General features: G+C 42.4%; 1 protein-coding gene across 1 annotated transcript in view; it reads right to left on the bottom strand.

Moving 5' to 3' along the window:
* Positions 1 to 25683, bottom strand: part of LOC137384924 (anoctamin-2-like) — a 186167-nt gene that overhangs the window by 149778 nt on the left and 10706 nt on the right. The window contains exons 3-4 of the mRNA XM_068059633.1: positions 25547 to 25616; positions 2912 to 2971 (exon numbers count right to left, since the gene is read on the bottom strand). Coding sequence (XP_067915734.1) covers positions 2912 to 2971; positions 25547 to 25616 — 130 coding nt within the window. The remainder of the gene's footprint in view (positions 1 to 2911; positions 2972 to 25546; positions 25617 to 25683) is intronic.

Below are 25683 nucleotides of genomic sequence, written 5' to 3'. Positions count from 1 at the left end.
TTGGATAGGCTGGGGTTGTTCTCCTTTGAACAGAGAAGGCTGAGGGGTGTTCTGATTGGAATGTAAAAAATTTTGAGGGGCCTGGATAGAATGGAGGTGAAGGGTCTATTCACCTTGGCAGAGAGGTCAGTAATGAGAGGGCATAGACTTAAAGTGATTGGTAGAATAATTAGAGGAGTGATGAGGAAAATCTTTTTCACCCAGAGGGTGGTGATGGTCTGGAACTCACTGCCTGAAAGGGTAGTTGAGGCAGAGACCCTCAACTCATTCAAAAGAAGTCTGGATATGCACCTCAAGTGCTGTAATCTGCAGTGGTACGGACCAAATACTGGAAGCTGGGATTAGAATAGGTGGATTGTTTTTTGGCCAGCACAGACAAGATGGGCCAAGTGGCCTCTTTCTGTGCCTTAAACTTTCTATGATTCTATTCTATAGGCTATGGGCCCTGACAACATTCCAGCAATAGTACTGAAGACCTGTGCTCCAGAACTTGCTGCACCCCGAGCCAAGCTGTTCCAGTACAGCTACAACACTGGTATCTACCTGGCAATGTGGAAAATTGCCCATGTATGTCCTGTACGCAAAATGAAGGACAAATCCAAACTGGCCAATTACCGCCCCATCAGTCTATCCTCAATCATCAGTAAAGTGATGGAAGGTGTCGTCAACAGTGCTATCAAGCAGCAATTGCTTAGCAATAACCTGCTCAGTGACGCTCAGTTTGGGGTCCACCAGGGCCACTCAGCTCCTGACCTCATTACAGCCTTGGTTCAAACATGGACAAAAGAGCTGAACTCAAGAGATGAGGTGAGAGTGACTGCCCTTGCATTAAGGCAGCATTTGACCAAGTATGGCATCAAGGTGCCCTAGCAAAACTGGAGTCAATGGGAATCAGGTGGAAAACTCTCCTCTGGTTGGAGTCATACTTAGCGCAAAGGAAGATGGTTGTGGTTGTTGGAGGTCAATCATCTCAACTCCAGGACATCACTGCAAGAGTTCTTCAGGGTAGTGTCCTAGGCCCAAACATCTTCAGCTGCTTCATCAATGACCTTCCTTCAACCATAAGGTCAGAAGTGGGAATGTTCGCTAATGATTGCACAATGTTCAGCACCATTCATGACTCCTCAGATACTGAAGCAGTCTGTGTAGAAATGCAGCAAGACATGGACAATATCCAGACTTGAGCTGATAAGTGGCAAGTAACAGTCACGCCACACAAGTGCCAGGCAATGAGTATCTCCATCAAGAGAGAATTTAACCATCTCCCCTTGGCATTCAATGGCATTACCATCACTGAATCCTCCACTATCAACATCCTGGGGGTTACCATTGACCAGAAACTGAACTGGAGTAGTCAGATAAATACTTTGGCTACAAGAGCAGGTCAGAGGCTAGGAATTCTTCAGTGAGTAAGTCATCTCCTGACTCCCCAAAGCCTGTCCAATGTCTACAAGGTACAAGTCAGGAGTGTGATGGAATACTCTCCACTTGCCTGGATGGGTGGAGCTCCAACAACACTCAAGAAGCTCGACACCATCCAGGACAAAGCAGCCCGCTTGATTGGCACCCCATCCACAAACATTCATTCCCTCCACCACTGACGCACAGTGGCAGCAGTGTGTACCATCTACAAGATGCACTGCAGCAAAGCATCAAGGCTCCTTAGACAGCACCTTCCAAACCCGCAACCTCTACCACCTAGAAGGACAAGGGCAGCAAATGGTTGGGAACACCACCACCTGCATGTTCCCCTCCAAGCTACACACCATCCTGACTTGGAACTATATCAACGTTCCTTCACTGTCGCTGGGTCAAAATCCTGGAACTCCCTTCCTAACAGCACTGTGGATGTCCCTATCCCACATGGACTGCAGCGGTTCAAGAAGGCAGCTCACCACCACCTTCTGAAGGGCAATTAGGGATGGACAATAAATGCTGGCTTAGCCAACGATGCCCACATCCCATGAATGAATAAAAAACAATAAAAATCAATTAAGGCAGCTTTTTCTAATAACTCTCTTTTATATATATTCTCTTCCCATTGCCCTTTTTAAAATGACTTTCCTCCCTTGCCCTCCAAGGGTGTTAATTTGTTGCTGAGGTATGGCCTACCATTGCTGGGTTCCCTCCTGTACCTCACTAAATGCTCACCATTCATATGTGGGAACTGATAGCAATTATTAGGCTATTCACCTGCAGAGGGCAATCAAGCTGAACCTGGTTCTGTCTTCACCTAACGTTCTCAGACACGCAGGACACCCATATATATCAAGGGATCAGGAGAGAGAAACCTGCCCAATATTCTGTTCCCTAATCCAGGGTGGTAGACGATCCTACTGAAATTAGTTAACCTGGTGCAGACTGGGAATCATGTCCGAGTCTTTCCCATGCCATGTGGTTCAGTAATATGCTGCCTTGGCAAACAGATACATGAGAGAAGAAACACTGGGATTTTTAGCCTCCTGCTACAGTGCATCACCCGTTGTTTCTGCAGTCTTCATACGGGCAATGTAAAAGGATTACAAGGTTATCTGCTTGCTAAGGGATTACAACGATCTTTTTATAGCCATCTCATTTGCTACATGCATTTAATAAGAACATAGTGTGCAATCTTCCTCATTATCAAGTCCATATAAGTTTCACAAGAATTTTTAGTAAATTAAAACAGTAAATAAAACTCTGAATAAGAAATCTAAATGCTGTCAGAATGAATATTCTTTATAAATGGAGGTCACATTATGAAAGATGATATTACAATATAACCTCATGGGCAAGGTAACTTAAAAAAAGGACAACAATCATAACCCAACATCAATCCAATACAGTGGAACCTCAAATAGAGTGAAATGTTGAAGCAAGCATTCTAAATGCAGGGGGAATGGGTGGTACATGGGATTTGTATTTGCTTCACCTCTGCGTCCCAGGTCACAGTCCCGTCCAGTTTGAAAAGATGGAAGTCTCTTTATCCCAGCTGTAAAAGGAGATTGAGGAGTATCGATTAGTTTGGCAAAATATCCGGGGTTATTTTAAACAGTACATATGCTTATTGCTGATTCATTTGTGTCAGAGGCTAACTTTGTAAATCATTGTTTTCAGGTTTATTCAAGGATCTCAAAAAGTTCATTTTTTAAACTAGTTCCAAGTGAAAGCGCAGGACTCCAGTTCTCACTTTTGACGTCTGAGAACTGTCCTAGAGGTTTGTCTCCAATAAGTCATCCGTATCTCAGCAACGGCACCAGGGATGGCCCTGTGATGCCAAAAAGGTGCCAAGATTTCCTGCAGTGCCATAGGAAACCAACCCAACACATTACAGTGCAGCACCGCCAATAGAAAAATTGAATGGCTGCCCCTCAGTGATGCTAAATGCCTCACAAATAGTAATGTTGGAAACACAGCAGTTAATTTGCAAACAGCAAGGTCCCACAGACAATTTTGAGGTAATGACCAGATAATGCGTTTTAGGTGTGGGTTGAGGGATAAATATTGACTCAGATACCAGTGAACTCCCCTGCTTTTTTTCAAATAGTGCCTTGGGAACTTTTATGTCCACCTGAGGGGGTAGCTGGGGCCTCGATATAACATCTCATCTTAATGGCTGTACCTTTGACAATGCAACATTCCCTGTGTCCTGCACTGGAATGTCAGCCTGCATTACGTCCTCAAATCTCTAAAGTGGGGTTTGAACCCATGACCCTCAGAGGTGAGACAGCTACCAACTGAAGGCTGCAACATCGCTTGCATTACAAAGTTACCACCAGTTTGGTCAGTTAAGCTTGCCATTAAAGTATCAACATTTCCTTATCTGGATAAATGTTAAAATGATTAACAATTTACATTTCGCTGCTTTCACTATAAAAAAAATCTTTAATTACTTCATTTTTTAGATTGCTTTAGAGCATATGAATTGTAAATCCGAATCGGAATAGTTAGAAAAACACACTATTTGAAGACTTTCGATATTTAGGCTGCCTGCCTTTATCAGTTTGCCACAATCTGAAAATTAACCACTCATTTACTGAACAGCCGCTGTTAAAGCAACTCAAGAAATCAGTGCGAAGTTAAAGCGAACCTATTATTGAAGTTCAGCAGGAACTGAGCATGTCGCTCACCTTGCAGTAATCCCTGGGAGACAGATTTATTGCACATATTTTACTACAGTCAATGTATGATTGGAGTTGTACGAAATAAAATAAACACTATAAATGGATTATTGCCATCTTGCAGACGGTCAGAAGCCATGCAATGCAAGATAACCATCAATTGTATTTATAGATCTTTATGTCCATTCATTTCACAATTCTCATCTGTATTAAAGGCGCTGAACCCCATTGAGATATTTAAAGTCCCTTTTCTTTACTGAGCTCAATATGTTTGGAGATGGATCCAGAATTAATTTTCGCTAAGAGTTGGTTAAGCCACTTGCAATAACTATTCACCTTGACCGTTATTCTGAACTGATACAACACATTTCAGCAGATTGCCCAGTCGCACAATCTCAATGAAACTTCCACCTGAGTAACCAAACCACTTATTGGCGATTCTGTCCTCGACAATAAATGTAAAGCGGACACTTACCGGGTGCTGGCCGGCGGTGATCTGCCATGTTGGGACAGGGGCAAAGTGACGGTGTGTGCGGTTGATCTGAGGGAACTAATCTGTCTCGGCGGGGCTTGTCACCATGTGCTGTCTGTGTACTGGCTTCATATGCCAGCAGCTCCTGCAGCTAATTCCGTGTCTCGTTGAACTGTGCTGTACAGACCAGAAAGTCGTAATTAGACAAACCTTCCATTTTATTAATCACCAAAAACTAAGGCAACTCAAAGAAAGCTAATAACCTTCATTCTAGGTCATTTTACGTAGGAATAGGAGTACTCTTCAAATTAGAGCTAGACCACTCAGGAGTGAAACTAGGAAGCTGATTTTCACTGTAAGGAAACCCATCAGGAAAAAAAACTGGGAATCCTGAAACCATTAAAGCTTTCAAAAGTGAGATGGGCAAGAGTATCAAGGGGATATGGAGCTAAAGCCAGTAAATGGAGTTGAGATACAGGTCAGCCATGATGAAATCAAATAGTAGAGCAGGCTCAGGGGGCTGAATGGCCAACTCCTGTTCCTATGACTAGAATTCAATTGACCATGTCTCATCTGTACCTCAACTCCATTTACCAGGCTCTGCTCCGTGATCCCTTGATACACCTCCCCAACATAAATCTCAGTCTCAGTGCTGAACATTTCAGTATATGGCCAAAAATATTTGAGCTGTCTTCCTGTTCTGGTTATGCTTGAAATAAAGCAGGAAAATAATGTACAAATATAAATTTTAAATTCCACATCCTGTTCTAACCATACCCATCTCTAATAAGAAAGATTGACTTGTATTGGTATAACTCCTTATGTCTCAGAAACGGCCCAAATTGCTTCATATACAATGAATTAGGAATACATTATGAGGACAAATGCAGGCATTAATTTGTAAAGGTACCTGGTTTAGTTGCACACCACATGTGAAAGAGGCTTAATGACATTGTCAATTTTCAAGAAAAAGATTTTTTTTAAATCTTACTGAAAATCTCAAATTAATCACATCCTCTTGATGACTTCATATTGTTCCCTGTGACAAGTATTACGATCAGGTGAGCAGGGGGTTACAAGGCTCCCCTCTTGACCTTCCTCTTATTTGACCGCAACAAGGTTTTATTCCTTTTTTAAATGGTGGATGTGCTTACCACTTCACTGAATGTTTTACCTTTTGCCTTTGTTGTGATTGTAAAAGAACCAATCAGACAGGTTTTCTTGAGTTTAAACCAGAAAAAGGTAAGTTTATTGTACTTAACAATCTAAACCTGAACTAAATAAAATAAGAAAATTATGCTACACAGTAACACACACACTCACACATGAATCACACACACACAAATAGATTACAGAGTGATGAGGAGTAGATTTGTGGTTAGATTAGAGTCCAAAACAAATAGAAATTAATACACAGAATGTGGAGTTGGGTGATTCCATTGTCTTCCGGATGAAGTTGTGTTCTTGAAGTCTTTGGCTGATATAAGTGCACATTGTAGCTGGTCCATCTGGTTCAGGGTTTTCTTGGAGGCAGAATTGTAGGTGGCTTTCTTCCCCTGGTGTCTTTGTCTTGGATCAAGCAACCGGCAGCTGGGCTTTGCAAGATCCCCCAAGCCTGATGGAGAGAGAGAGAGAGAAAGAGAGAGAGAGAGACAGCCCTTCTGGCTTCTGCACAGTTTTCGTCACTGGCTTCTCTGCTATTTCCAAGGGAAACTCCCAGCTTTCGTAGCGATTGACAGACAGTAACATGACTGCCTCGGTGTATTCTCTGCTACCTTCTAATAAGATTCAAGTTTAGGAATTTCAATCTCTCCCCTTCACCCTTTCAATGTTAATGTCCCAGGATGACTTTGAATATCTTGCTAATGAAAGCAATCTCAGGTAGATCAATCAATAGAGCAAGCCATTGTTTTGGATACAGGGTCAGCAGACATGTGTCTCCTCTTTGATGTCTTGGGATGTGCAAGGTGTTCAAATGCAATTTGTGGTGGCCATCTTGGCTGCCAGCTTTTTTTAAAAGTTAACTGTAGGATTCCAGCTCTTTTTGTTTCATTAAATGTTTAATGTAGGTTTCCAATCGAGGAATTAAAAATTCCTTCTTTGGCATAGCAGGTTTTCTTGACACAATTATAATAAGAAAATAAATTGTTGCAAAAGGGTTTTTTTAACTAAAAACTTAGACTTCTGTGTGTTTTAATAACTGAAGAAAAGGATTTTCAGTGGACTTGGACACCTGCAAATAGCTGCAAATTTTGGATGTTTACTTTGTATGCAAGAATAAGAAAAGCAAGCTTTTGCAAGGAAACAGCAAGGGCTTTTGACCTCCTAAGAGCAACACTTTGAATGACAGAGGAGACACTGTGTCTGGTCACATGATCAGTTCTGGAAAGCTTCTTGCTTTCACTTTGGACTTTTAAAAACCAGTGAGTTGGACAAAGAGCAGGCATTTGAACATTAGACCTGACCTGCCTGGAGACTAGAGAAAAAGACCTCTCTGTAAAGGCGACTTGTATCTCTTGAAAATAAATCCTCTGTTTGAACGGTGGCAGATTCCTATTGCCTCCTGTCTCTGAGGAATTCCTGCATCCAGTGTGGTTCCTGTTGCTTGCTGTGTTTTGGGAAATCCTGGAACCTGAACAAAGCTTCTACTGCTGTTTTTCTGCTGTGAGTCCTGGGCAGACTGGTTGCTATACCCCTACTGAAAGACCTGTGTGATGCCTGCTGTAGTCAAATTGCCTTGAATGGCTATTCATCAAAGACTGTTCATCAACCTCACCTGGAGAGATTTTAAGTGGCATCTGACTGTTCGACTCTGGGACACCTTGCCATACTGAAAACATCCTACCAGAACGTGACAAACTGATTTATTATTTATTATTCTTTCTATTCCTAAGAAACAGCAGTATACCAAAAATTCTTTGTCCACTGTTAACCATTTATTTTTGAATGCATGTGTGTGTGCATGAAGGCTAAGGAGCTTTTCATATATATATAAATTTATCTCATTAGTAGTTAAGATTTATTATTTATTTTCCAATAAATAGTTAATGTTGTTGTTGTTTAAAGAAACTTGGTTTGGTGTGCTTTATTCTGGGGGACAAGAAGAGTGTCTAATTTGACTATTTTCAGTAGGAGGGAAGAGTTATTGATATGCTGTGACCTGTGGAGTAACAGTAAAGAAATAACAGTGCATTTCTCCCACTTGGTCGTAACAGAATCTAGACATGGAATATTCTCCACCCAACCTTTTAATTATCTGTACCACTCCAATCTGATTTTTATTCATTTCATTGGATGTGGGCATCGCTGGCAAGACCAGCAGTTGTTGCCCATCCTTAATTGCCCTTGAGAAGGTGGTGGTGAGCTGCCTTCTTGAACCACTGCAGTCCATCTGGTGTGGGTACTCTCACAGTGCTCTTAGGAAGAGTGTTCCAGGATTTTGATCCAGTGAAAGTGAAGGAATGGCGATATATTTCCAAGTCAGGATGGTGTGTGGCTTGGAAGGAAGTCAGGGATGGTGGTGTTCCCATGCATCTGCTGCCCTTGTCCTTCTAGGTGGAAGAGGTAATGGGCTTAGAAGGTGCTGTTGAAGGAGACTTGGTGAGTTTCTGCAGTGCATCTTACGTATAGTATACACTGCTGCCACTGTGCATCAGTGGTGGAGGAAGTGAATGTTAAAGGTGGTGGATGGAGTGCCGATCAAGCGGGCTGCTTTGTCCTGGATGGTGTTGAGCTTCCTGAGTGTTGTTGGAACTGCTCTTATCCAGGCAAGTGGAGAGTATTTCATCACACTCCTGACTTGTGCCTTGTAGATGGTGGCCAGGCTTTGCGGAGTCAGGAAATGGGTTCCTCACTGCAGAATTCCCAGGCACTGACCTGCTGTTGTAGCCACAATCTTTATATGGCTGCTCCAGTTCAGTTTCTGGTCAATGGTAACCCCCAGGATGTTGATAGTGGGGGATTCAGTGATGGTAATGCCATTGAATGTCAAAGGAGATTGTTAGATTCTCTCTTATTGGAGATTGTCACTGCCTGGCACTTGTGTGGCATGAATATTACTTGCCACTTATCAGCTCAGGTCTTGCTGCATCTGGACACCGGCTGCTTCAGTATGTGAGGAGTTGCGAATGGTACTGAACATCATACAATCATCAGTGAATATCCCCACTTCTGAAATAATGATGGAGGGAAGGTCATTGAAGAAGCATCAGAAGATGATTGGGCCTAGGACACTGCCCTGAGGAACTCCTGCAGAAATGTCCTGCGGCTGAGATGATTGGCCTCCAGTAACCACAACCATCTTCCTTTGTGCTAGGTATGACTCCAAGCAGTGGAGAGTTTTCCCCCGGTTCCCAGTGACTTAATTTGGCTATGGCTCCTTGTTGCCACATTCGGTCCAATGATGCCTTGATAACAAGGGCAATCACTCTCACCTCACCTCTTTGGTTCAGCTCTTTTGTCCATGTTTGGACCAAGATGGTAATGAGGTCAGGAGCCAAGAGGCCCTGGTAGAACCCGAACTGAGCATCGGTGAGCAGGTTGTTGCTGTTTAAGTGGTGCTTGATATCACTGTCAACAACACCTTCAATCACTTTCATGATGATTGAGAGTAGACTGAAGGGGCAGTAATTGCCCAGATTGGATTTGACTTGCTTTTTGTGTACATGACATACCTGGGCAATTTTCCACATTGTTGGGTAGATGCCAGTGTTGTAGCTGTACAGGACCAGTTTGACTAGTGGTGCAGCTAGTTCTGCAGCAAGATCATCAGTACTGCAGCTGGAATGTTGTCAGGACTCATAGCCTTTTGTCACGGTCTTGTTTTTTTTTTCTCCTCAGAAATATTGGATGTGCCTTTAAGACTGTAAAAAGAGCAGTGCACCTTTAAGACAGAAAGTTCCAGAAACTCAGACTGCCAGTTGCATTTTCATTGGTTAGCACCGCAGCCTCACCGCTCCAGGGACCTGGGTTCAATTCTGGGTACTGCCTGTGCGGAGTTTGCAAGTTCTCTCTGTGACCGCGTGGGTTTTCGCCGGGTGCTCTGGTTTCCTCCCACCGCCAAAGACTTGCAGGTGATAGGTAAATTGGCCATTGTAAATTGCCCCTAGTGTAGGTAGGTGGTTGGGATTACTGTAGGGTTAGTATAAATGGGTGGTTCTTGGTCGGCACAAACTCGGTGGGCCGAAGGGCCTGTTTCAGTGCTGTATCTCTAAATAAATAAAAAATAAATTGCCAAGCAACAGCAGCAAGAGAGAGGTCACGTGATTCAATGTTGCCGTATGACTTTTTAAACTAGCTGGCAAAGACTGGTTTTAAACAGAGAGAGTTCTGAGGTGATTTGAACTGAAGAAGCTGTGTTATTCCTCTCTCAAAATTCTACAAAGCTTCAAGCCGAATTAATTCCCTAAGAAAAATAAGAAAATGTTTTCTTTCTTAAAAAATTATCGGTATTTGCTGTGTTTATCACTGAAGGGACAGTTTAATGCTACAATAGCCAAACTGCTGAATTCCTATCTTTGAAAGACTTTTTTTTCCATCGGACCACTCTGAAGACTTCAAGTGACCTTTGACTGTTTCTACATTGGAAGACTCCATTTGTCAGGAACGTAACTTGCAAAGACTTTTTTTTTCTCAACAGCCAGCTAATCTAAAACCAAACCATTGTTAATTTTTGTGTGTATGTATGCATATGCGGGAGTTAGATTTTTAAATAAGAAATTATAAGGTCTTTAGACGTAGGTTTATCTTAGAGGTGTTTAAGATTTTAGTTTTTTTAATAAATAGTTAATTTGCTGTTGTCTAATGATACCTGGTTTGGTCCGCTTCATTCGTGGGGATACTAGAGTGTTCAGTTTGGTGGCTTTTCCGATTTGGAAAGCTTAAAGAAATATGCTGCAACCTGTGGAGCGACGGAACTGAATTAGCAGTGCGTTGCTCCCACCGTGGGCGTAATACATTTTAACTGGGGGCTTTGTCTGCGATCAGAATCATATTTGATTAGGCGACTCGTGTCTAGGATCAGAATCAGACTAATTTGGAAGGCTTGCGTTTGGAATCATGTTAATTGATCATCTCTGGGATAACATACAAATTGGTGTCTTGCTTCTGGCATCATATTAATTGCTCTCGCGTCTGGAATCATATCAATTGGAAACTCAATTTTTGTAATCCAAATCTAACACCAGGTATGAAAAATAAAAGGAACCAGGAATCTTGTACAATAAGGTACAGTCTATACTTTTGTAATGGCACTAGTGGTTGCAGCAGAGGTTTTGGGAAAACAGAATGTTTCCCTCAGTAACTTTAACTAAGAACAAACTAAAAGAATTGGCAAAAAAAATTGGGGTTAGAATTGAAATCAGGTGCCAAAAAAGCAGAGATAATTGACCTAATAGCCCAACATCTGGAATTAGAAGAAGAAGAAGAAGATTGAGAAGAAGAAGAAGACAAGAGACAAGAAAGTAGTAGGTCAGAGAGTGATGCAGTAGAATTGACTAGGATTCAGTTAGAAATGAAAAAACTGGAGCTTCAACAGGAAACAGAAAAAGAAATAGCAATAAGAAAACTTGAGGCTGAAGCTGAAAAAGAATTAATAAAACTTGAACTTGAAAAACAGAGAGAAAGTGAAAGAGAAGAGAGGGAATTTAGACTAAAAGAGATGGAACTAAGACAAAGGGGTAGTCTTGAATTCAGGAAAAATTCAGGTCAGGAAGAATCAGAATTGAGCTGAGGACACAGCGAAAAGTTGTTTAAATTTATACAAGCTCTTCCTCAGTTTGAGGAGTGGGACATAGAGGCATTTTTCATATCTTTTGAAAAAATAGCCAAACAAATGAAATGGCCAAAGGAAAGCTGAACACTGCTTATGCAAAGCAGGTTGGTAGGCAGAGCTCATGAAGTTTATGCCATGCTTCTGCAGATTATGAGATGGCAAAAAAGGCTATTCTCGCTGCGTATGAGTTAGTCCCTGTAGCTTACCGTCAGAAGTTTAGGAACTTACAGAGATTGGCTGGGCAGACATATTTAGAATTTGAGAGGGTGAAGCAAATTCATTTTGACCGTTCGATATGGGCATTAAAGATAGAAACCACATATGAGAACCTTCGAGAGTTGATTCTCTTAGAAGAGTTCAAAATCTCCATTCCTTCAGTAGTGAGAACTCATGTAGATAACCTGAAAGTTTTGAAAGCTAGGCAAGCAGTGGAAATTGCTGATGATTTAGAGCTTGTGAATAAGCCAAAACCTTTTGTTCGTCACCCCCATAAACCCGCGAAGGATAGAAAGTAGGAGTGAAAAGAAGGCAAGTAGCCGGCGACAAGAAGGAACAGCTGGAACTGCCCCAGGATCACCTCCTCAGGTCAGAAAGGAAGGTGCTGATGGTAGAAGTGAGGTTCGCAAGCCAAAGTGTTATCATTGCCACAAAATGAGTCATCTTCGTTCAGAATGCAAGAAATTGCGAGGTAAACCCATACGACTTGTTGGGGTACGCAAAGCTAATGCAGAGCAAAAGACTCTGACTGAGAGTATAGCAGACCAGACTGTAGCTTTAATGGCAGCTGTAAAATCAGATACTAAAACTAAAGTGAGTGCAGAGGTTAAGAATAAAATACCCGAAAGTTAAAATGAATTTTTGTCAAAGGGGAGAGTAACTCCATATCCTGTAAGTGAGGCAGGGAAACCTATCATTATAGCCAGGGATACAAGAACAACCCAAACACTCTTGCTGGGGAAAGATATAACATTTCCACTAGAGAGCACCTTGAACGCTAAAGTTTTAGTTAATGGAATTGGTGGGGAGTATATACCCATACCTTTATATGAAGTAAGCCTAGAGAGTGACTTAATATCTGGGATAGTAACTGTAGGAGTTGTCCACAGTTTTCCAGTAGAGGGCATTGATTTACTTCTAGGAAATGATTTGGCCAGATCAGAAGTATCAGTTTCTCCTATAATTACAGAGGAACCAAGTGAAATTAAGGAAACGGAGCAATTACAGGAACAAGTTCCGGGAATATTTCTTACATGTGTAGTCACCCGAGGATCCAGTGGCTAAACAGGATCCATTGTCGGAGGTAAAAGTGGCACCACAAACAGATAGCCAAGTATCTGAAACCTTATTTGGGGATTTCAATAATGCAAATGATATGTTTGACAGATCTTCTATAACTGCAGCACTGCAAGCTGATCCAGAGATATATCGAATGGCACAGACAGCTCTGTCAGAAGCTGAGGCGAAAGGAGTTCCGGAAGACTGTTATATAGCAAACGGGGTTTTGAGGAGGAAATGGAATCCACCTCATGGACCTGCTGTCAAAGACTGGACAGTTGTTGCAGAAATTTACAGCACGGAAGGAGGCTATTCGGCCCATCATCACCGCACCGGCCGACATTAAGCCAATCCCACTTTCCAGTTCTTGGTCCATAGCATTGTAGGTTACAACACTTCAAGTGTTTTTTTTTAATGTTATGAGGGTTTCTGCCTCAACCCACCTTTCAGGCAGTGAGTTCCAGATATCACCACCCTCTAGGTGAAAAAGTCTCCCCTCAAATCCCCTCTAAACCTCCTACCTCTTACCGTAAATCTATGCCCCTGCTTATGGACCCCTCAACCAAGGGAAATAGGGGCTTCCTATCCACTCTATCTAGATCCCACATGATTTTATGCACCTCAATTAGGCCTCCCCTCAGCCTCCTCTGTTCCAAAGGAAACAACCCTGGCCTATCCAATCCCTCATCATAACTAAAATTCTCCAGTCCAGGCAACATCCTCGTAAATCTTCTTTGTATCCTTTCTAGTGCAATCACATCTTTTCTATAGTGCAGTAACCAGAACTGCACACAGTACTCCAGCTGTAGCCTAACTAGTGTTTTGTACAGTACCAGCATAACCTCCCAGCTAACAGATAGAGGTATCACCTAAATATCGGCAAGGATTATTAAGGTTCGCACATTACATTCCTTTTGCAGGACATAGGGGAATTTGGAAGATCAAATCATGCATAAGCCAAAATTATTACTGGCATACATGTCAAATGGTGGGAAAACCACAACCTAATATAAATCCGACAGCACTAATTCCCCTACCAGTGATTGAGGAACCATTTAGCAGGGTATTAGTAGACTGTGTAGGACCCTTGCCAAAAACAAAAGCGGGATATCAATACATACTATCATGGATATGGCTACTCGATTTCCAGAGGCCATTCCTTTGAGGACAATTACTGCTAGAATAGTAGTCGAAAAGTTAACCCAATTCTTTACGAGATATGGGTTGCCACTTGAAGTTCAGTCAAATCAAGGTTCTAATTTCATGTCTAAGATATTTCAAGACGTCATGGACAATTTGGGGATTAGACAGTTGAAATCTTCAGCATATCACCCACAGTCTCAGGGGGCTTTAGAGAGATTCCGCCAAATTCTCAAAACAATGATTGGAACATACTGTCATGAATATCCACATGACTGGACTAAAGGACTAGACTTTCTTTTATTTGGCACCAGAGACTCCCCAAATGAGTCTACAGGCTTCAGTCCTTTTGAATTGGTTTGTGGACATGAAGTAAGAGGTCCTCTAAAACTTATAAAAGACAGATTTGTGGACTAAAAGAATTAATCTTTGATACTGGACTATGTATCAGTGTTCTGGGAAAGGCTCACGAAAGCTTGCGGTGTGGCTCAAGAACACCTTAAAGCATCCTAATCCAAGATGAAAAAATGGGCAGACAAGAATGCAAAAGCCTGAGATTTTCAACCAGAGGTTGAAGTATTAGTTTTGTTACCATCACGGGGAGAACCATTAAAAGCATGGTTCAGTGGCCTATATAGAGTTATCAAAAGAGTGGGTAAGGTAGATTACTTGATTGACACCCCTGATCGCTGGAAGAAGAACCGGTTGTGTCACATCAATATGTTAAAGCAATATTATCACAGGGAGGAGGATACGCCAGTACAGGTATGTCAGGTAATCGGGACAGTTCAGAAGGAAAAGAATAGTGAGGATAAGGCAGAAGCAGGCATAGAAAATTCTCAGATTGAACCTCCAACTATCAGATTAGCGAATACAGAATGGCTAGGAAAATTGGACAACATGCTGTTGCACTTAGAGGCAAAACAACGTGAAAACCTAACCAGGCTTTTCACAACATTTATAAGAGTTTGTAGGGATAAGCCAGGATGTACAACCTTAGCCACACATGATGTGGATATAGGGGGTACTGTTCCTTTAAAACAACATCCTTACCATTTGAGTCCGGACAAACAGGCCCAAGTGAAAGCAGAGATCCAGTAGATGCTGGAAAACAATTTGATCGAAACAAGTCAAAGTATCTGGAGTTCATCGATAATTCTAGTACCTAAACAGGATAGGTCAACCCAATTTTGTATAGACTATAGAAAAGTCAATGAGGTAACGAAAGCAAACTCCTACCCAATTCCGCGTTTAGAAGACTGTATTGACAGAGTAGGCAGCGCTAAGTTTCTTACCGAGATCAACTTGACAGAGGGATAATGGCAAGTTCCTTTGACTTCTTGAGCCAAACATATATCAGCTCTTTGTCAGTCTTTATCAGTGCTGGGTGATGCTATTCAGGCTAAAAAATGCCCCAACCACTTTTCAAAGATTAATGAATCAGGTGGTAGCCGGTGTTCCCAACTGTGTAGTATTTCTCGATGATGTACTAATATACAGTAACACTTGGTAAGAACACTTAAACCAGCAAAAAATTCTGTTTAAAAAGTTACAAGCCATGGACTTAGTGATAAATCTGGGAAAAGGCGAATTCGGAAAGGCAAGAGTAACTTACCTTGGGCATATAGTGGGGAAAGGACAGGTATTACCAAAAATGGCTAAGATACAAGCCTTAATGGAGCTCTCTATCCCTATATCTAAACAGGAAATAATGAGGTTTTTAGGGATGTATGGGTTTTACCGGAAATTTGAATGAAATTTTAGTACTCCGTTAACCGATTTGCTGCAAAAAAAGAAAAACAAAGTAGTATGGTCAGATAAATGCCAGGCAGCATTTGAAAAGCTAAAGGCAATCTTAACTAATGAACCAGTGTTGGCTGCTCCAAATTTCACTAAGCCCTTTAAAATAGTGATCGATGCTAGTGACCTGGAGTTTGGTGCAGTCCTATTGCAAGATGACAAATCAGGCATAGAGAAACCAGTAAGGTATTTTTCCAGAAAACTAAATTGTCATCAAAAAAGGTATTCCACTGTGGAAAAAGAAACTTTGGGACTATTACTGGCTGTCAAACATGTTGAAGTATATGTCTGCCAGGACTATAAAGAAATACTAATATATACTGATCATAACCCATTAACGTTTGTGGAAAAGTTTGAAAACCGAAATGCTAGAATCTTTAGATGGAGTTTGTTATTACAGCCTTATCAATTAAGAGTTGTACATATTTCGGGGGAAATATAATATTATTGTCGACACTTTGTCATGGATTTAACCATCTTAACTTATATAGATGGTGATGGTGTTAAAAAAATGCTGTAAATTTTTAGTGAGTGAATGGTGTGTAAATGCAGGAAATATCTTAGTGTTTTTCCAATTTCTATATATTTACATTGTAATAAAACGCATTTCGGGAATGATGCTTCATTTTGCCAGGGCAGAGGTGTCATGGTCTTGTTTTTTTTTTCTCCTCGGAAATATTGGATGTGTCTTTAAGACTGTAAAAAGATCAGTGCACCTTTCAGACAGAATGTTCCAGAGACTCAAACTGCCAGTTGCATTCTTGTTGCCAAGCAACAGCAGCAGGAGCAAAGTCATGTGATTTAATGTTGCCATTTGACTTTTTAAATGAGCTGGCAAAGACTGGTTTTAAGCAGAGAAAGTTCTGAGGTGATTTGAACTGAAGAAGCTGTGTTATTCCTCTCTCAAAATTCTACAAAGTTTCAAGCTGAATTAATTCCCTAAGAAAAATAAGAAAATGTTTTCTTTCATAACAAATTATCGGTATTTGCTGTGTTTATCACTGAAGGGACAGTTTAATGCTACAACAGCCAAACTGCTGAATTCCTATCTTTGAAGGACTTTTTTTGTTCCCCATCGGACCACTGTGAAGACTTCAAGTGACCTTTGACTGTTTCTACATTGGAAAACTCCACTCATCAGGAACGTAACTTGCAAAGACTTTATTTTTTTCTCAACAGCCAGCTAATCTAAAACCAAACTATTGTTAATTTTTGTGTGTATGTATGTGAATGCGGGAATTAGATTTTTAAATAAGAAGCTATAAAGTCTTTAGACATAAGTTTATCTTGGAGGTGTTTAAGATTTTATTTTTTTAAATAAATAGTTAATTTGTTGTTGTCTAAAGATACCTGGATTGACCCGCTTCATTTGGGGGGAGACTAGTGTGTTCAATTTGGCTGCTTTTCCGATTTAAAAAGCTTAAAGAAATCTGCTGCTACCTGTGGAGCGACTGGACTGAATTAACAGTGTGTTTCTTCCACCGCGGTCATAACACTTTGCAGTATCCAATGCTCACAAATGTTTTGGCCTTATCTTTTGCACTGATGTGCTGGGTTCCTTCATCATTGAGGATGGGAATATTTGTGGAGCCTCCTCTTCCGATTAGTTGTTTAATTGTCCACCACCATTCACAATTGAATGTGGTAGGACTGCAGAGCTTCGATGTGATCCATTGGTTGTGGGATTGCTTAACTCTGCCTATCACATGCTGCTTCCACTGTTTGGCACGCAAGTAGTCCTGGGTTGTAGCTTCACCAGGTTAACAACTCAGTTTTAGGTATGCCTGGTGCTGCTCCTGGCATGCTCTCCTGCACTCTTTATTGAATCAGGGTTGATCTCCTGGCTTGATCGTAATGGTAGAGTGGGGGTATGCCGGGTCATGAGGTTACATATTGTGTTTGAATACAATTCTGCTGCTGCTGATGGTCCACAGTGCCTCATGAATGCTCGCTTTTGAGCTGTCAGTTCTGTTCTGAATCTACCCCATTTCGCACAGTAGTAGTGCCACACTACACAATGAAGGATATCCTCAGTGTGAAGATGGGATGTCATTATCGCAAGGATTGTGCGGTGGTTACTCCTACGAATGCTGTCATGAACAGATGCACCTGCAACAGGTAGATTGGTGAGGACAAGGTCTGGTATGTTTTTCTCTCTTGTTGGTTCCCTCACCACCTGCCGCAAGTCCAGTCTAGCAGCTATGTCCTTTAGGACTTGGCCAGCTCAATCAGTAATGGTGCTACCGAGCCACCCGTGGTGATGGATATTGATGTCCTCCACCCAGAGTACATTCAATGCCTTTGCCACCCTCAGTGCTTCCTCCAAGTGGTGTTGAACATGGAGGATTATTGATTCATCAGCTGAGGGGAGGAGCGGTAGGTGGTAATCAGCAGGAAGTTTCCTTGCCCTTGTTTGACCTGATGCCGTGAGACTTCATGGGGTCCTGAGTCCCAGGGCAACTCCCTCCAGACTGTATACCACTGTGCCTCCACCTCTGGTGGGTCTGTCTTGCCGGTGGGACAGGACGTACCCAGGAATGGTGATGGCGGTGTCATGCAGACCCCCACCTGCAAAGAACGAGCCATATTAATTTTGTCATATGAACATTGATTTCAAACTTTCTGGGAAGAAGAGAAGGCCTGTTACAAGGGCTGCCAGACACTTGGTGAAAAATATTTGCATACTAACAGAACTACTTGAGGAGATGAAAGGACCATTCCCTGACACATTCAACCCACAATGGATTTTGATCACCAGACATTGAAGGTGTAAAGAAGAGCATTCCAGAGACTGCTAAGGTGATACAATCCACAAAAGCCAAGACTGGTTAAACCAGCTGGTCACAAGACTAACTGGCTGGTCCAGGGTTTTTTGAACTAGCCACAGAGTTTTTGAACTGGGAAAGACTGTTTGCTTCTGAGTGAGAAGATCTTCCCTGTCTGCTCCCATCTCTTTCTCACAAGCCTCTGGACCCACTAAAAACACATGAACTTCAAGAGAGAAAAGTCTCCTACACCGAACAAGGTTTAAGAAGAATACTGAGCCCCAATGAAAAGCAAGACCTACCTACAATCAAGGATTCTACAGTGAGCTCGAAGAACAGTAACTAAAACCATCTTCAGATATTGCCTCAAATTTTTCCACCTTATTTCTTCTGCTCTTTTCTGTCTATATCCACATGTGTGTATTGTGTATGCATGCTAGTGTGAGCGCATCGTTTATCCACATGCGTTAACCGAATTAGAGTTTAAGTTTAATAAACTTCAACCTTTTTTCTTTAAACCTAAGAAAACCTGTTTGGCTAGTTTCATTGTCTGATGATTGGAAGTTAGTGAACAAGAATTCACCAAGGGGGAGCTAAAAGCACGGTGTGTTTAAAATTAAACCCGTTATGGTAAGACCAGGTGAAGGCTGAGAGGGAACCCTAGACCCCTTTCTCACCTGGTAGTAACAGTGGTGCCTGGGATATTTGATGTAAGTTATGTTTCTGTGAGTGTGACTATGTCAGGCTGTTGCTTGACTAGTCTGAGGGACACCTCTCCAAATTTTGGCACAAGCCCCCAGATGTTAGTAAGGAGGACTTTGCAGGATTTAGAAGGCTGGGTTTGCCATTGTCATTTCTGCTGCCTCGGTCGATGCCGGGTCTTCCATCCAGTTTTATTCCTTTTCAACTTTTGTGTAGCCGTTTTGTACAACTGAATGTCTTGCTCGGCCATTTCAGAGGGCAGTTAAGAGGTAACCACATTGCTGTGGATCCAGAGTCACATGTAGGCCAGACCAGATTAGGACGGCAGATTTCCTTCCATAAAGGGCATTCGTGAACCAGATGGGACTAGCTTTCAATTCCAGATTTTTAAAAATTAATTGTATTTAAATTCAACCTGCTGCCGTGGTGGAATTTGAACCCCTGTCCCCAGATATTAGCCTGGGTCTCTGGATTACTAGTCCAGTGACATTACCACTATGCCACTTAACAAGCTGTGAGCTATATTTAATGCTTGTTTCAACCAACCTGAGTCACCAAACTTTGGGCTGGCACATAAATATCTATTCAATCAGCAGTTGGAAACTGGTCCTGGCTCTCAGTCCTTACCTTATTTGAGAATATCTCAATTTTATTTTTGTCAGACTATGACAGGCCTATTTTTTGGGATAATATTGTGTCTTGTTGTTCACAAAATGGCTGTCACATTTCCTACATTACAGCAGTGATTTCACTTCAAAAGTACTTCATTGGTGCAAAGCATTTGGACCATCCTGTGGTCATGAAAGGCGCTATATAAATGCAAGTCTTTCATTCTTTTTTGGGAGTTGTTATGTTCATATCAAAAAAGTTATTCATGCTTCCACTATATATATGTACCTGAATCACAACAAGTTAAAACACTGGGATAACTAATTACATCTTGTGTATTTTGAAAAATATAACTACTGTAAAGATTATTTGGAATATAACAGCAACATTTCTAACAGTAAAATGTCCCAAGGCACTTCACAGGAGTGTTACCAAACAAAATTTGACGCTGAGACACATAAGGAGACATTAGGACAGGTGACCAAATGTTCGGTTAAAGAGGCATGTTTTAAGGGTAAAGAAGGAAAGGGAAATATAGAAGTGGAGAGGTTTAGGGAGGGAACTCCAAAGCTTAGAACCTAGGCAGCTGAAGACATTGCCACTCATGGTAAAGTGATGGAAATCAGGGATGTGCAGGAGGCCAGAATTGGAGGAGCTCAGAGATCTCAGAGGGCTGTACGGCTGGAGGAGGGTACAGAGATAAGGAAGGGTGAGAGGCATTTGAAAACAGGGATGGGAATTTTAAAATCAAGGCATTGCTGGATTGGGAGCTAACGTAGATCAGCGAGCACAATGTGATGGGTGAACTGGACTTCTATATGCAACTATGCATTAAACATGGAACATTTTCTTATAATGGGCAGAGATTGTAATCTCCTGGTATATTTAGCAAATAGTGATTATTATATCTGAATCTCAGCCATATCCCAAGGCCAAGATAAACTATAGCTTTATGATTTTCTAGCTATGTGATGTTATGCCCAGTCATCCTCCATCATACACCATGCTACAAAGGTTCTATGGATTGCACATTTTAAAAAGGACACTATAATATGTCATAAGTACATTTGCAGATAAAGTAAACTGGTGACCAAATGGCCATGACAACTTTACCCAGGAAGCCAGCTGTTGTTGATTTTTCCTTACACTGTAGCAACAGTTGTTTCATCTGTTGCTGTTTAATTGTGCAGTTGACCCACAGAGCAAGGACAATAATATTCAGCTGGCTTACATGAATATCAAACAATTGCTGTGCAACCAGCTGTGTCAACTGAAAGAAATTGTACTCTAGGGACAGAATTACCTTTGCCACTGCAAGGTGCGGTTTCTCTGAGCAGCAAGCCCTTGGAGTGAGTGGCAGGGGTCGAAGAAACAATGATGCTGAAAATTGTCATCCTACTTAAAAGGGCATGCCATTTTGCTGGAAATTAGCGCACCATGTCTATCACAAAGTTTCCAATGGTATCAACACCGATTTGCAAACATGTATTAACAGAAGCTGGCAGAACAGAACAGAAAATGGGCACTGGTTCTTGAAGTCTCACTGCAGCATATCCTGGTACGATGTCCATAATGTCTTGGCAGCCAACATGAAGCATTTGAGAAGACTATTTGTATTGGGCTATATTAAGAATGAGGCTGTCCAAGAATAGCCAATACAGTAACAATGCCCCAAGCAACATAGGACATAGTCTCTGTTACATTTCTGAATCTGTAAATCTGAAAAAAAGGAAGAATTTGCATTTATAAAGCAACCTTCACAATCTCAGGATGTCCCAACGTGCTTTACAGCCAGTTAAGTTCTTCTGAAGTTTAGTGACTGTTGTAATGCAGGAAACATGGGCATTTTATTTCCTGTAAAGAAAGGCGTAGTAATGGAATAGTGATGCTTTCTCTGAATGGATGAATACAATACTGCAGCTATGCAAAATTCTGGATCTTACCCATACCCTAACAAGTCACAATAACTTTTGGAAATTTGGTAAAATGAGAAATGCCAATTCAGCACATCTGCCTGTCCCATCCTTTCAGTCACACACAGAAAACCCTCAGACTGAGTTATTGCTGTATTTATACCTACTGATATCACCTGGTTGGAACTCATATTGTGCTGGGAAGGACAGAATTCTGTAGTCTGTGTGGTTACACCAGGAATGAACTCTCCTCTTCACAGCCGTATTTATTTAAAGATCATTGGAATGGCTTTCACACTAGCTAAATGGTAAATTAACTGTGGACAGGTTTAAACAGAGTCCAGGTGGCCTATGGTCTGCCAGGGACAGGTCTTAAACCCAGTTTGGCACTGTGCTACCATTACAGTCCAAACTGTGTCAAATCCAATTTGTGAGATGGCACTTTAACCTTATATTTATACTACAGGGCAATCAATGATGCAAAGTGGAAAAGTGCTCCGCAGCAATTCTAAAGTTGGAGTTTATAAATGCACTTTAAATGTCTGTCCAGCCTTTGAACCAAACACATATCCATTTACTCCCTACTAAAGTGTGAATGTGTTATTTGTTGTTCATAAATGCATTCATTAAACCTGCATTTTATTTTGCATTAGATAGAACCTCAAGCAAGAATTGAGCAACACTATTGAGGAATTTATGTTTGCAAATATACTTAGCAAATTCTCACTACGATGCAAATTACACTTTGCAATGCATGCGCTTATAGTTATAGTTAAAGAACTTCTAAAAATGAAAGAGGCAGTTATGGGTACAAAAAGCTGTGGTGCCTATTCATCTGGTTATGAACGTAGCTGCTGACTGGCATTGTGTCAGACACTTTCTCAAACAAGTTGGATGGAGTGCTACATATTAAGGCCTGAATTTTATCGTAAAAAATCCAGTAATGCTATCAATGCTCACTATTATTGTAGAGTAAATCAGAAGGCAGCTTTCAGCGATGTGCAATTAAATGCAGAAATCAGTTGTCCTCCTCCTCAGCAGCTGCATGACAATGATGTCTTTCCCAGCAGCTCAGCATTCAAACACATGAAACATGGTGAAGTTGCTGTACTTACCACTAGATACCTACAAAACTCACCAGAACAAGTTAAGGCTTACCTATTCCAGTCTAAGGGGGGAATTTTATGCTCTCCCCTGTGGTGAGTTTGGAGGTGGGGGAGCATTTAATTGTGCGGGATGGTGGGTGGGTATGGACGCTGTCCCCTTCCCACCTCCACCCCAATTGAGTCTGTGGCGGGTGGGACCATGGATGGCCTTCCTGTCCCGCCATCAATCGAGGGCCTTAAGTGGACAAGTAATGCTCAATTAAGGGCCTCATCCCATCTCTGCTGGTATTAGCCCAGTGACGGGCGGGTATGTCACCATGCAGGGAGCATGCCAGCAAACGCATGCAGAGGGGTGTCCCTCATTCAAAGACAGTTAGTGCCTGATCGAGGGACTCAGCATCAGGAAGGGGGCAGGACCCGCTGAGAGCGACCACCCTGCCCTTGCTGCCGACCCCCCTACACCTACTGCCCCGCGTCCCCCACCCTGTGAAACCCCTCCCACCATGACTCACCTGTGGCCTGGGTCCCTCACCGAATCTAGGCCACAGGCGGAGGCTCCACCAGCAGCAGCCATCGCCTCCTCTGTGGCGCTGCTCAGGAAAAGAGGTGCCAGCTCTGATTAGCCAGCAGCTCTCAGCAGGCAGGACCTCCGTGCCGGGGTCCTTAATCCTGGGGGAGGCCTGCTGTTGTCCACTTAAGAGCCTAATTGGCACGCAATGCAGTGGCCCTTCCCCAAAGGAGGCAACCATAGAACAAGTATGGCACAGGAGGCCATTCAGCCCATCGTGTCTGTGTCGGCTGAAAAGAAAAACTAGCCACCCAATCTAATCCTCCTTCCATAGCCTTGCTGGTTACAGCACTTCAGGAGCATTTACAGACCTCCAATCGTCTGGTACCGCTCCTGTATCTAGTGAGGATTTGAAGATGATCCTCAGTGCATTCGTTATTTTCTCCCTGGCTTCCTTTAACAACCTGGGATGCAATCCATCCATCCCTGGCGATGCAACACAGGGCTCTCGCCAGCTCTTGAGCCAGTGCCTACATAAAATATCCCCCACCAAGTGAATTTTCAATATCTTGGTATGTCTTAATTATTGCCAAACCAACTCTCTGGGGCTGAAAATTAATGTTAATAAGTGCGGAGTTTCATTCCTTCAGATTTTGATTGATTTGAAGATCTTAAAAAAATGTATTCATTTTTAAAAACTCTTTTACTGTCTCATTTTTTCCCATCTTTCTTTCTTGTATTTCACTTTCCTTACTTGATTTGGCATTGAATTTAAATATTCGAATTGATTTCCTGATTCTGACTCTGATCTTGACTGGGAGTGTTTTCTGAGCAGGGGCAGGGAATTGTATTTGTGAAACCCAGAAGTCTGGGTCTTATGATTTAACCTCTCCATGTGTCTTTTTTCCAGCAGGTTCCCCATCTGGAAGCCAGCATGGCTGACAGGTTTGGTTCCCTGTCAGACAGGGAATATTCCAAAGGAGTCCGCAAGCTGGAACAGGTAGGGAGCTGCAGTTGGGGTAGTGATAACAGTGGTGGGGGAGGGGATTTGAATTGGGGCTGGTCTGATTCTATGGGGTGGTCCAATTCTAGGGTGGGGGGATTGGGTGAAGGGGTGGCAGGCCTGGGAGGTTCCAAACCTGGAAAGGGTTTGATTTGGGGGTGGGTGGGTAGGAATCTGATCCAAGGACAGTCCGATTCTAGAGGGAGAGTCAGCATTCCTGGGGGAGTGGGGGAGGGGTGGCATACCTGTGGGGCTAGAAGCAGGTAAGCTCAGGGGGTTGCTGGGGGAAAGTACCCATGCTCCTCCTGGCCCACAAGCAGTGCTGGAAAAGCACTTCAGTATTCCACTTAGCAGTCCTTGCCTCCCTTCAGTTGCCTGGGAAACATGGTCGGCCACCGTTAAAGCTGGAAGACAGCTAGAATATGAGGGTACACAGATTCATTGTAATATTTCAATGGGTAACATGCCTGCTGAGAGCAGGTTGCTTGCACACTCCCCCTCCGCTACAACCCACCATCCCTCCATCCAGCCTCCATTAAATCGTAAGTGGCCAGGTTGGAGTTGGGTTGGGGTCAAGTTTGATATCTTTTAAATTGTCACATCCCACCTGACTCCAGCCCAGTTGTTTTGGAGGTTTAAAGCAGCCCCCTGCAGAATAAGGAGTCTTCAATCTGATTGGTTAGGGAGATTCATAGTTGCTTGTCCAGTTCACATGTATCCCAGCTCCCCTGTAGAAGGGATCACACCGAAATGGTTTTCTAATCACAGCAAATTCCAGTGCATAGAAAGTCTGTGGCCAAGTGTAATGAACCGGCTAGTCTAATGTTCTTTTGCCTCTGAGAACAAAATCCGGGCCAATATTTATTATGTTCTCTTTGAGGCGGCACAGTGGCGCAGTGGTTAGCACCGCAGCCTCACAGCTCCAGGGACCTGGGTTCGATTCCGGGTACTGCCTGTGTGGAGTTTGCAAGTTCTCCCTGTGTCTGCGTGGGTTTTCTCCGGGTGCTCCGGTTTCCTCCCACAAGCCAAAAGACTTGCAGGTTGATAGGTAAATTGGCCATTATAAATTGTCACTAGTATAGGTAGGTGGTAGGAAAATATAGGGACTGGTGGGGATGTTTGGTAGGAATATGGGATTAGTGTAGGATTAGTATAAATGGGTGGTTGATGTTCGGCACAGACTCGGTGGGCCGAAGGGCCTGTTTCAGTGCTGTATCTCTAATCTAATCTAATGAACAGAAAGTTGTAAACTATGTTGAACTTTATTTTTCTCAGCTGTATAAAATAAAACTGCCCAAGCTCATTTCCTGGTCGAGGTAAGAAAGAACTGCAATTGCTGGAAACCTGAAGTTTGTATCTTTTTTCTGCAAGCCCTACAAACCTGATCCAGCAAGAATTCCTTGGAATATGTCGTCAAAAAGAGGGTTTGTGCTATTAGATTCCTCAACTGCCTGGAGAGCAAATGAAACAAACATTAATTTAAAGCATCTCATTCATGAACAGGACAACACAACAATA

Source organism: Heterodontus francisci, chromosome 27 (assembly GCF_036365525.1).
Source record: "Heterodontus francisci isolate sHetFra1 chromosome 27, sHetFra1.hap1, whole genome shotgun sequence".
NCBI classification, from domain to species: domain Eukaryota; kingdom Metazoa; phylum Chordata; class Chondrichthyes; order Heterodontiformes; family Heterodontidae; genus Heterodontus; species Heterodontus francisci.
This window is presented reverse-complemented; position numbering and strand designations above follow the sequence as displayed.